The 12399-nt window shown below is 38.2% G+C and overlaps 1 protein-coding gene across 15 annotated transcripts in view; it reads right to left on the bottom strand.

Moving 5' to 3' along the window:
- The window catches only part of LOC141434028 (protein lap4-like), a 93928-nt gene that overhangs the window by 32040 nt on the left and 49489 nt on the right, over nt 1–12399 (bottom strand). For all 15 annotated transcript variants that reach the window (XM_074096249.1, XM_074096246.1, XM_074096243.1 and 12 more), the window contains one exon: nt 11888–11960. In XM_074096249.1, coding sequence (XP_073952350.1) covers nt 11888–11960 — 73 coding nt within the window. The remainder of the gene's footprint in view (nt 1–11887; nt 11961–12399) is intronic.

The following is a 12399-nucleotide window of genomic DNA, read 5'->3' on the forward strand; positions in this document are numbered from 1 at the left end:
TCGTACGTAAAGAGGCATTGAACCGTAACAGTAAACACAACCGATCAATAATAAATTGGAACGTCGCAGATAAAACAAGCTTGTTATCTCCTTTATGCAGCGACCATTGTTTCATAAAGAATTAGGATTGCGTAATGGAAATTCCAACAATCACCATTTAAAGCAAGTGTAAGGTCGAAATAATCAAAGGTATGCAAACTGACGTAGTTAATGTCATAACTGTTGTACAGAAAGTGTGCGAAGTCAATAGGCTAATGAGCTTAATGTATTAAGACAATTATACTAATTGGTGCAGTAACGTTAGACAATAACTACGTAGCTAGAAACTTCCCGTTGCAGACACGAAAAGGCAAATTGTTTCACGTCGTAAGGTCCATTTAATTAATGGTGGGCGTTTGAAATGCGCCGACTATTGCTGGCAATTACGACTAGATGACAATAGACACGAGCAGCGTGTTAAAGGATGCAGTGCATTTTGCAGTCGCAAGGTTATCGTTGTTACATTAGCGATCACGAGCATACTGCGATTTCGCCACGACATTGAGTGATAAAGTTCACTGAGCAGGAAAGAATTTGACTTTCACGCGTTGAAGCTTTAGCAGGCGATCCCTAAATGATGCCATTAGTTGGCTATGTGGATATATCTATTGTTGAGTTCTCGAAGCCGTTTTCGGCTACACTGACTGATGCGTCGAACGCTTCAATAGTATAATGTATCATTCAAATTTAATGATGTCGGTCTACGTAGGTACGGTACTTACAAGACGAAATAACAACTAACAACGTGCCGATGTTTGCATGTTTATAGCAATATTCCGTTAAATTGCTGGTTAATCCACACTAAATTGAATAATAAATGAGTTTAGGCTGTTAAACGAGTTCTCACGGCTATAAACATTTGAAGATAAATAAATGGACGGGCAATGAAATCATGATCCAGACTTGTCGGAGCCGCATCCCGACTTGCGTTCTCGACAATGGCCAATCAGTCACGATACTTTCTACCCCGGCCGGATAATCTTAATAGAATAACAACACAACTATGCATTATATCCCCAAGTAGTCGTGATAGTGCATAGAAGGATTCGTGACTCTCGTTTTACAGTAGTCTTATTTTAATGAAAATAAATGCTCTTTTCTAGGAATGATGGTAATTTAGTTCCGATCGAAATGTAATAGACAGGTGAAAGTCAAAGCTTTGATGATTTAGTGGAATGTACTTGATCGTGTATTTGTACAAGATTACACGTGTAACAGAGATAAAGTGCATATCTCGTGATTGTATCTTGAACGTACCTATGGTGCATAACTAGCGACCGCCTGGAGTTTTATTTGCGTAAATAACAACACGTATACAATTGCAACAGCGCTGCGTACATTTTGTTACGTAGGAGTGGTGTTTTCATATTAAATCCAATTACCAAATAGCCAAATCTTCCGTGCAATACAATACAACGAATCTATATAAAACATCACATAAGTATCTCGTAAAAATGAATACAGAAAACATAGAGAAAAGTTCAAATAAATTAATAAGTATTTTTCAAAATATTTAGCGTTAGAAAAATAGTTAACTAAGTAAATTATATATTCTAATGTTACTAATTCAATTATTCAGAGCACTAAAATGTTAAATTAACGTACTTAACTGGAAAACATGGCGCTTAATTTAGTTATTACCTAACACTAATAATAACAGGGTAATCTCCTCCTGAGTCCCGACTTTCTCTAATGCGGTACTTGACAACTCCTGAATTTGCCATGTCTGATATATTATTATGAAAATATAGATATACAGACAGTGTTTAGCGAAGAGAAAACTTAAATCGGTTGAAAATTGGATTTCTGGTGATTTAAAAAAAAATCTATATACCTGTCTCTTTCTCAAGCGCTTTTCTCTATGCAGCGTGTGACGTCATACGCAACTTGCAAGTATGTCTTTCTCTGTCTAATCTTGAATTTCAAACCTTTATAACTTATTATAATTATTATTATTATTTGTAAAGGTAGCTTAAAAATTGTTTCTCTATTCGATAACAGACACTGTGAAGTTTTAATTTATAAAACATATAAAAAATAGTCAAATGACACATAACTTTGTGTTGTTTTTTTTGTACCTAATAATTTTGTTGTCTTGTGTTGTGAATAAATGTATTTTCTTTCTTTCTTTCTTTCTTTAAATACCGTATTGGTAATTGTTGTCATTTTGGAAGTGGATTAAGCATATTTAAGGGTAGGCTTTATTCATTGAAGTCGTTGAAAATTAGAGAAAAAATCTTAGTGGATTCGTTCTTTATAATGTACAGTAGAATTCATAAGGATATACCTAATACTTCTTCGATTAAACAAGTCTGTGAATCAGGATGCGAATACACCTCTCAATGCTTAAAATGTAGCTAATGAACATCGTCTAATACGAGAGAATGCAGAGGCAATGTAAGAAATTGCAATTATGATGATTGAAGGCAAGAGGCGGGCCGTTAACATTAAATTAACTCAAGCAATTTGATTTAATGACTGAGGCGATGGTGCAGTAATGGGAGTAAATGTTTAGTGCGAGAAGCGCACTTCCTCTACCCTGTAGCTGCCGAGAACAGTGGCATAACACCATAAAGTGTATGGCCTCACACAGCGCTCATGTGACCTACATTTACCCGAGATCCTTTATATTTACTAGCTGACCGTATGAACGGTCACATATCGTTTGTCATAATGTGACATTGAACTAACATACAACACTTTTCAGTGAAGGAAAATATTGTAACACGAAAAACATCGCGACCTTGCGTGGAATTCGTAAGCCTAATTTGGAGGATGACATAATGGCCAAAGGAACAACAAACACCAGAAGAAGCTACTCCGCCGAGGCTTGTGAGCACTCGATGGGGCCAAAATAAAACTATTCATCAAACACGCATGTTGCGAAATATGGCGCAGAGCAAATAGTACTTTAGGACGCGCCCAAATATATGAGCGATGACCGCATAAGCAAGCAGTATTTACTACTGTTTCACCTTCGTCCGACGACATGGCTATTAACGAACAGGCTCTCATAAAAACACGTATGACCTATTGAGCAGAAAAGACAGGCTATTTTAATATTATTGAGCACGAGTGCGCTGTTCTATGGATTGTTATATTTTATTATACAGGTTGGCGGTTTACAATGAGAATTAGCATATTTGACAAGGTGTTTTTGCACGTTATATTGTGCAGTGTTTAATTGCGCTAGATAGAAATGGTAACGCACATTTAATTTTATAACTAAGCGTTTAGGTACACATACACATTGAGGAAACATAATACCACGAAGTACATACTTGTTGTTTTTTTACAGATGTACATTACCAGCTGCCAGGTGGTGGGCGGCAGGCAGGTTTGACGGAAAACAACAGTTGCCGTGGCCGATCCTTTGAAGGATATTGCCCCTGGTGATGCGGCTAACGGTACAATAAGCCGATATTTATTTATGTTATACGAGTGATAAATATTTTTATGAAAAACAAAATAAACAAAACATAAAAAGGTCTAGATATTATTATTTCACGTTACTTGTAACTTTTATCTGTCCAATGATATTTATTTCAATAATATTATATTGTTTGATTGTTACATAGTCTCAATACTCTCACTCAATATCGGTACCTTGTCTAAGGGGACCGTTTCAAATAATTTTTTTAGCTGTATTTATTTGTTTGCTTTAATTACTGCATAAAATCAACCCTGCGCCGTACTCTCTATATTGCGACGTAATACGAAAACACGGTAAAAGTAGTTTTATTACAAACACTTTGTTGAAGGGAAAGTTACACTTACGCTTTTTCCTTCTTATAACACCCATTTCCTTCTTTCGAGCTAGCTCCTGTTTACTTCCTGGCAACGGGCAGTTTGAACGACGGAAGCTAAAGCACCGGCTCTTAAACGGTCCGTAATCTAACATCAACCAGTTGCAAGCACTAGCCGGTTCCTAATGCCGGATCGATCATCGTCCAGTTTCAGTAACGATACATTTTTGACACCAAAATAGTCGATTGAATTTTTTTAATTTATTTTGTTTCGTATTTTTGTCGAGGCGCGACTGAAGTTGAACCTATTAGGTAGTATAAACAAGTCGAGATCACCGAACTGAAATATGTATTGCCGCGTGCGTACGCGCAGCCCGAGGCGCAAGCGGTGACGGAATGCGCGCGCAACAACCACCTCTGGATGCGGAGGCTGTGGCGCCGGCGCCCGCGCAGTCCTCTCCTCTCGTATAAAAATAGAAAGTCACAACCCGCGCCGACTCCTTTTATTTTTACCCTCGCATTACCTGCCCATTATCTGCGTCAGTTAATCGTATAGTATTGAACGCGCGAACACTTTCGATGTGGTGTGATATTGGGAGGATTATTTTGTAGCTCTTAGCATATTTAGTGCAAAATGTTTTTTTTTAGCTACATAAGTAAACTATTTATACAAATTTACATTTGTTTTAATAGTATTTCTCAACCCTAGGTTCTTCTGATAGCGATTAATCCAATACGACCGGAATGTTGAGGAATAAAACAATTTCCCTTATAAAACCAAATTTATATTTCTTTAAGGCAAGGTATTAATAAAGATTACTTACGAATAACGTCGTTTAAATTACACAGATGTAATAAAAATAATGTCTCTTTTAAGAGAAACGGAAAAGCGCAGCGGACAAATTATCGCTTACATGGCAGATAATTAACCATAATTTTTGAAATTACTTTGGATTTATCAGATGACCACCGTGCCACAGTAAATCGCTTTTCTAGAAGGAGAAAATTAGAAAATATGAAATGGCTGGGTTAACTTGAAAAGTGAAACATTTTGCTGCGCAGGATATATCTTTCAGCTTTCCAATAGACACAATCGGCGATTTACATACTTACTGGGCGCCTCATGTGATCAATGTATGCAAGGATGCCAATTAGATACGGCACGCGTCCCACTCTCGGCCCTACTTAATACCGCACTTTAACGAACCCGCTCGAGAAAGGACAATTTTCACTGTGGTAACGTTTATGCATCTGCGATTTAAGTAACGGTTGCGGTGATGCAAATCTTGGAGCATGTCACACGATCGGGTTTACCGTTATTTCTGAGGTGGATACTAAAATCTACGGAATTATTGAGCAATTCCAAACTTTATTGTTTCGTATGAGTCAGCTACCTACTAAGATTACAATTGATTGTTCGTTTCTAGTTTGTGTTGCTCGGCAGATAGTTTAAATGTTAATTTTTATGACTTTAGCTTTATGATTTGCAGTTTTATAAATGCCACTATCCTTTCACTCCTTACTTATAATATAACTCATCAGTCATCTGTACACCGGCTCTACTATGGAAATTTATTGCATATATAATGAACATATTCCAGAATAGAATAAATTATAGTTATGCACTATCATGTTCGCAAGGTATCGTGTTGTCGACTCGCTTGAATAACTCATTTCACAGGTTCACTTTCGAGATAGGCGCCCGCAGCGCGGATGTAAAACCGCAGAACACCGCTCCCAATGCGCCTGAGTTGATTGTCTGTATCGTACCTAGACCTAACCACTGAAATCTGCCGTCACCAGGGCTGACAGCGTAGCTCAAACCACCTGCGGCTTGAATACTCGGCACCCTTTCACAAAATTCTGGTCCATATAGTGAGTTGTAAAAACACGGCGTATTTTAGATCATAATGGAAATAGTATCTAAACTGTTTCTGATATTACGTTATCTGTATTCACATAAAGAATGACAACCCTAGTTTGTTAGCTCTCATGAGAGCACAATGGGAGAAATTCAAGCTAGGGCTTACTATCATTACGGTAAGATTGATTTAGACAGTTGAAATGAATTAGAGAGAGGCCTAGACTGACACAAAAGGCGAGATAAAGGTGAGCTCGATTTAAGATTACTCGTCTGAGATAAAATACCATCGTGAAGCTAATAGGCATCGCCGAAGCAAGTACAATAGTTAATGTCAGAAATAAAAATGGGAAAAGATTGACGTAACCGTCCGGCAATAAATAACAATGTACCTAATTAATAAAGAGTTGGAAGCCCTGAAGACAATAACAACAACTTTCACGACGACGTCAATAAAACGTCAGATGGATAATAGATGAAAAAAAAAAGTCAATGAATTTGGTTACATTATAATGTAACTATGTTGCATTGCATACCAGTATTATAATTGAAGCATAATAAATCGAATTGACCGGGCGAAAGAGAAACTTCCGCAACGACAAACGGAGAGGGTGTGGGATCTACGGATTTGCCCTTAAGGAGCAGCGCTAAGCGGTGGCAACGGCAATATCCAATCGTAATTTATTAGCTGGTACAGGTGAATGCAGACTGAAGTGGGCCGGTGTTATTATAATAAAGCCTGTGGGTTCACAATGCCGATCGTGGCCGACTCCCGCTGTATCAGGCATCAGCGCACGACGGCGACGCACGCGTCCCGCGGTGCAGCCGGCACGTTACCGCTGCGCGTCCGAACCTCATCCGTTACAATTTGTTATCCGGCAAGGCTCAACTGAACGACTGCTCTTGTTATACTTTCTATCTGATAACAACCTATATAATAACGATATTATACCACGAGAAGTTTTGTTAATAATGGCTATCGTTGCCAACGGATTATTACATCAACGCTGTTCTTATCACAGGCGATCTCACAAAAAATGCGTACAATGCACACTTTCCAAAGTCTCTTTGAAAGTTGACATAAGCATATGTCTTTGTAGTAAAAAGAACGCATTACATTTGTATTGTGTGATACACAATAATAAGCCTTATCAAAGGAGAAAGAATACATTTGCTAAATATAAATTACACATTTATTAGTCAGTGACCTTCGCCTCACAACCGGTATTAGTTTTGTGCACATAACCACATGCCAAGAAGATTACATCAATAATAAATGCGGAACGAAACATAACGGTAACTATTAGTTTTTATTTCACGAAGACGCATCAAACTAATGAAGATTGAAACAAATTAAAAGTATGAAATTACTCTTCACATTATAAAGAAAATAACTGAGTTACTTTCACTAACGTCAAGAGAAAGAGCATTATAAAAATAACAACGACAAATGTTTCGCAGGTGCCTTACTCGCTTTGAAGGTGAATTCCATGATTGAGCACATAATGCCGCGAACAGCTGACTTCGTGACCGCCATGTTTAGAAACACAGTATAGTACAATTCACGAATTTCACTGATATGGTTAGGCTTTTTGTTGAGCAGGGATTATTTATCGTAGAGAGGTGCGTAGTGTACTGAGGGCAGGGCCGTCGTGCACCTGATATCGGCTTGGTTCACTAGAGCGCACCAGTAACTCGGGAGAGAGTGCCTGCTGCAGCTATTGTTGTCCGTCCCTCGGGAGGGTTCGCTCAGCTCTCGTCCTACTTTACGCACACTTCATAAAAAACTGCCGTATAACATTAACGCTTACAGTAGTGACCTTTCGATTCCTTTTTTTTTAAAGTTTATCTATTTTCATACATAATAAAATTAAATTCTGAAAGTAGGCTTGATCTCGCGAAAAATATGTTCAATTACCTTGACGTCCTACGCTTCGACGAGTTGAAAAAAGGTAAATAAGTACGTTTTCCACGCGGAAAGCCTACTTTTAGTATTTATATATTTTGATATGAAACATGAGTACAGTTACTGTCCTGTAAATAACCTGTATTTGCATTGATTATGTAGATTTAACACGCAGTTAAATCAAGTAAGCTATTCAAATATTCAACTAAAAGACATTTGATTTAATTGAACTACCGTTATATGGAATATAGATAAATAAGGCTCAGTCGCAGTACAATCAGCGGTTGTTAGATCTGCAAGGGAAATTTATAGGATATAAATAAGTGATAGGTACACTACATCTTGTTGACTAGATTATTTTCTATTCAACAGACTTTCTAAGGGAAATTCTGCCTGAAGTAAATTTTGCATACATTCAATGCGGCCATACTTGTTTTCACATATGTTTATAATGTATTATCATTATATAATACGGGTGAGTTTTGCATTACCATTCATTTCAATAGATCAAAGTCAATAAAGGTAAAATCATCAGGAAAACCTTATCTAATAAACGTCCAATAAAAGACCTAGCTTTCTTTTAAGCATATCAATGAAATCCATCCAATAGTCCACAGCATAGAACCATCATAACGGGCAGATATGAGCATTAAAATAAATAACATGTGATTAAATTTAGCTTGGTAACATACCGTAACCATGAACAATAGCTTGATCGCTGATGCGCACTCGTCTTGGTCCGGATCTCGCTGGCAACGTATAGTGGCCTGGCGGGTGTGCATTCCTATACTGCGGGTACATAGGAGTCCGGGGTAGCGTCCCATAGACTTGACGAGCAGGATCATTCTCGTAAACAGTTTGATATCGCGGTAGATGATTGTCAGGCCCGTACGAGTTTTGGTCTGTGTGGTAGTAGGGTCTCGAAGACTGCGTGTAGTCTATGTATGGATTTCTTCGGTCACGTAATTCATTTTCATTGTATCTAGGTGGTTGGTACTGGTTTAAGACCTGTAGACTTTGCGACGGGTATCCTTGCTGATGAGGCTGCCGTCGATATTTATCCAGGATATCGAAAGATCGGTTGTGGGGTGCTCCGTATCGATCGGTGGCAAATATTTCACTAACAGGCAATCTTTGGCTATTATTGCTGGCATTACTTCGATTGCTTCTATTGCTGCTTCGCGTACTGTCTCGGCTCAAGGAACCGTCCCCGCGAACACTTAACTTGAGTTCTAATCTTTTATCTTTCATCGTGATATAATTTTACACTTTTCGCTGAAGTTCTTTTTGATACATAAATTAAAAAAAAAACATTAGGGTGGTGGAATACCGATTAACACATGACTATTATCATTGACATTTTAAGTGTTGGTGTTCGAGTCGCTCTCTAATATTATTACAAATTAATTATATCTCACGGTGATTATTACACAACAAAGTAACGTATCAGTCTGAAGAAAGTTAATGACGTTTACAACGCTCTTCATGAGCGATGAGTAATGACCTCTGGTACCTACTAGGAAATAACCACGAGCCCGAGAACACTCTCGCCGATGTCAGACTTAATTGAGGTTGAGATACAAAGTTTGACCGAAACATCGACACGACTTTTAGACAAAGGTACTGCCAATTCCCGAGACAGTTGAGAGAGCGTATAGACAGGTAAAAACAATAATAAATTGACGGGAGAAAATTCATTCGACGTGGATCGTATGACTATAAGCATTACATTTTCTCGCACACGTGAAACCTGTTGACATTGTTAATTGCCAGCGTTTTACAGCGACGATATTAATTAATTGCTGACAATCTGAATAAGAAAGTACAAAATGGAAGTTAATGATCCCTAATCATTAAATAAATTCCGTCGTTAAATTGTTGACTGTAAATAGACGCACAGTATTAGGTATTGGTTAGAGGTACCGAGATATCAGATTTGCATTTTATTAAGCCGAGCACAACTTTTAAACACGCGATTTTTGGAACATAGCAAACCTGTCTGACATCTAAAACAAGCTGCGATCACGCAATGTCGAATATCTTACGTTATTAAATATTTAGGTACATTATTTAAGCACAATAAATGTGTTTAATAATTTAGTTCACCACAACACGAAGCTCCCGGCTATCAAGTGCACAGAGCACGTTCAACTGAGGGAGTTACGAATCGCATTATTATTGGAACTGATAAGATATGTCGTCAGTTTAATATTTAGTATCTCGAGCTCACACAAACAAGAGTCTACTCAATTCCCTAAAGGCACAGGATAAGTAGAACTAATGGCGAGGTGTTATCGATTCAGTATGTTAGGCACGTGTCTGGATGTACTATAGGTGTACGTGAAACAAAAACATTACCTTGTGTTATACTGAATTACTAGGGCAAGGCTACATTTAACGCAAATATACTGCTAACGAACACACTCGATGGTTACATAAATTTGTGTGCACTATGTTTCCATCCCATTGATGGGGCGATCTCAGCCCATTAGAACTGCTTACGAACATTGTGTGAGCATTTTACGTGTGTTAATTAATTGACCTATACATAATTGCAATCGGCGTTTTCCAACTAATGATTGAAGACAAAATTAATATCAGATAGAGTCAGAATGGGATAAAATAACTGTAAATTTTATATTATTCGTAGAATATAAAATAGAATCTGTGTCAGAGGATAAGAAACATGATCTTAATCTGATATCAGATGGGCGTGAAACGCAAATGTTTCGACACGATGTGTACTATGGTGTTGGGAAACGAGTAACTGTTTGAGAATCAAACATCCAGAGTTGTTATCTAAATTTAAGAATGACCGGCGGCGCGCAACCGAGCGTAGGTAATTCAACAAAGCCTTGTTAGCATAGGACCTCCAAATTAAGAACAGCGCTTCCTTAATCCATCCGTGGGAAAGTTAACTCCGCTATAAATAGTTTATTTATTGGAGCATTAGATGCTAACCAAAGCTATAAACAATTTAATAACACTGCGGTTGGAAGTAAAGAGAAAGTCGGGTCATGTTAGATTAAGGAACCTTTAATTCTAAAGGAAATGGAGCAGATCAGAGCTTCCGTCATACACAGTAATTGTAGAGTATAGAAAATGGTAATGCACACTGTTTGTCACTGACGTGTTACGTACTTACAGTGTTGTTACAACTAACGACATAACAATAACTGAGCTTGACCTTCAAATGTTAGTTAAGTAAATGCGAGGTTTCTGGCAAACGTTATGGTTATAGCGTATTAAACGTATACTTTTTGTGCTAGCCACCATGCGAGATGTTCACGTCGCAGAGCTGAGCTATAACAAGTCAACCTAAAACTGCACTCGTCAAGAAACATAGAATTTCTTTAACAAAACTTTTACGTAGCACTGGTCACATCAAGTAAAACACAAAAAACACAGGACAAGTTAATGTTCTTGAGATAATCAGACGTGTTCAAACTGAGAGTGAATCATTCACTGGCAACGTATTACTTCGTTACACATCACCTAGTTCATATAGCTAAGTGAGCTGTGTGTCACGCGCTGCGAACTGACTTATATTATTTTTGCTTGCCAGGGCAGGGTTGGAAATCAGGCACAAACGCGACACAGGTGGAACGAACACTGCGGGGTTTCATTCAGCGGAGCGAAATAGCATGCCGAGTGCGAGAGATAAGCTGATAACGTTGCGATAGCTTTTTTATAAGTACCTACAGCGGACGCGAATGTTTTGTGAGTAATCCGCTGGCCACTGCCCTATAATGCACTATCAGGAAGCCACTCGCTCAACCAATCCACTTGAAGTTTATTTTAAGACTATGCTTTTAACGTTCCCTTGGCAGGTTAACTTTCGGTAGCACACGTAAGTTCGCGGATACATTGCTTCAACAACCTATACTTCGTTTTTTTTTAGCATTAGAAAGAAGGTAAGCGAACTTGACGTCTTTTTATTGAAAAACACTTAACAATTAGCAAGGACATATGATAATGATCATAAGTAATAGTTACTGTTTTTAAAAACGTTTTTCAATAAAAAACCTCTTCAAGAATGTTTACCCTTTTTCTAATGCTAAAAAAAAAAAAGTATAATTTGTGAACTAAACGAAGTTCAAAAGTCACCTAGTGCATTTCTCCATTTCTCACATAAAAATAAAGACGATGCTTTTGTGACGCGAGAGTGACGGGTGAGGTCCGCTCGATTCACGTTCGTGATCATGAGACGACCGAGTGTGGTCACGACCGTGTAAAATAATGTCGCAACCATGCACTATCTCGCCGGTAGAGCGTGCACTACCGGAGGATTCACCGGTTAAATTGAACTCCTGTAAAACATATTTTACAACTTACCGTCGGGGAGATCTTCGGTTGTTTCTTCATCATCAGTCTTCTGATCTTCTTGCAAGTCTCGCTTCTTGATTGCCTGTAATAAAATTATAATCAAAGTCTAATTCATAGTTTCTATTTCATAGAGAAAACATGCAAGTCAGCTAATCGACATCCAGTAGGTATGGAATAGAGTCTAATGTCGCGTTTAACATGCGCAGCTGATATTAAATGATCATGATATCACAGTACACAAGCGAGACCAGCCAAACAAAATGCAGTCGAATCTAAATTGAAATCTTGTGCTGAATGTCTCCTAATCTCGCCTATGGATCTCACCCGGGCGAGCCATCCTCCTGCCGCTTTCAAGCACCTCATTTTAATAAGCGTCGATAAGGTAGGTACAATTTGGAAATTGTAGGTTGTTTGCAGCTGATTTATTTAACACTACACTGGTATTGAGAAAGCGGCACTTCACTTATCGATTAATCTCGGTACACGAAACATTGTTACGAATGGCGTCGGCACGATGCGAA

Source organism: Choristoneura fumiferana, chromosome 13, assembly GCF_025370935.1.
Source record: "Choristoneura fumiferana chromosome 13, NRCan_CFum_1, whole genome shotgun sequence".
Classification (NCBI taxonomy): domain Eukaryota; kingdom Metazoa; phylum Arthropoda; class Insecta; order Lepidoptera; family Tortricidae; genus Choristoneura; species Choristoneura fumiferana.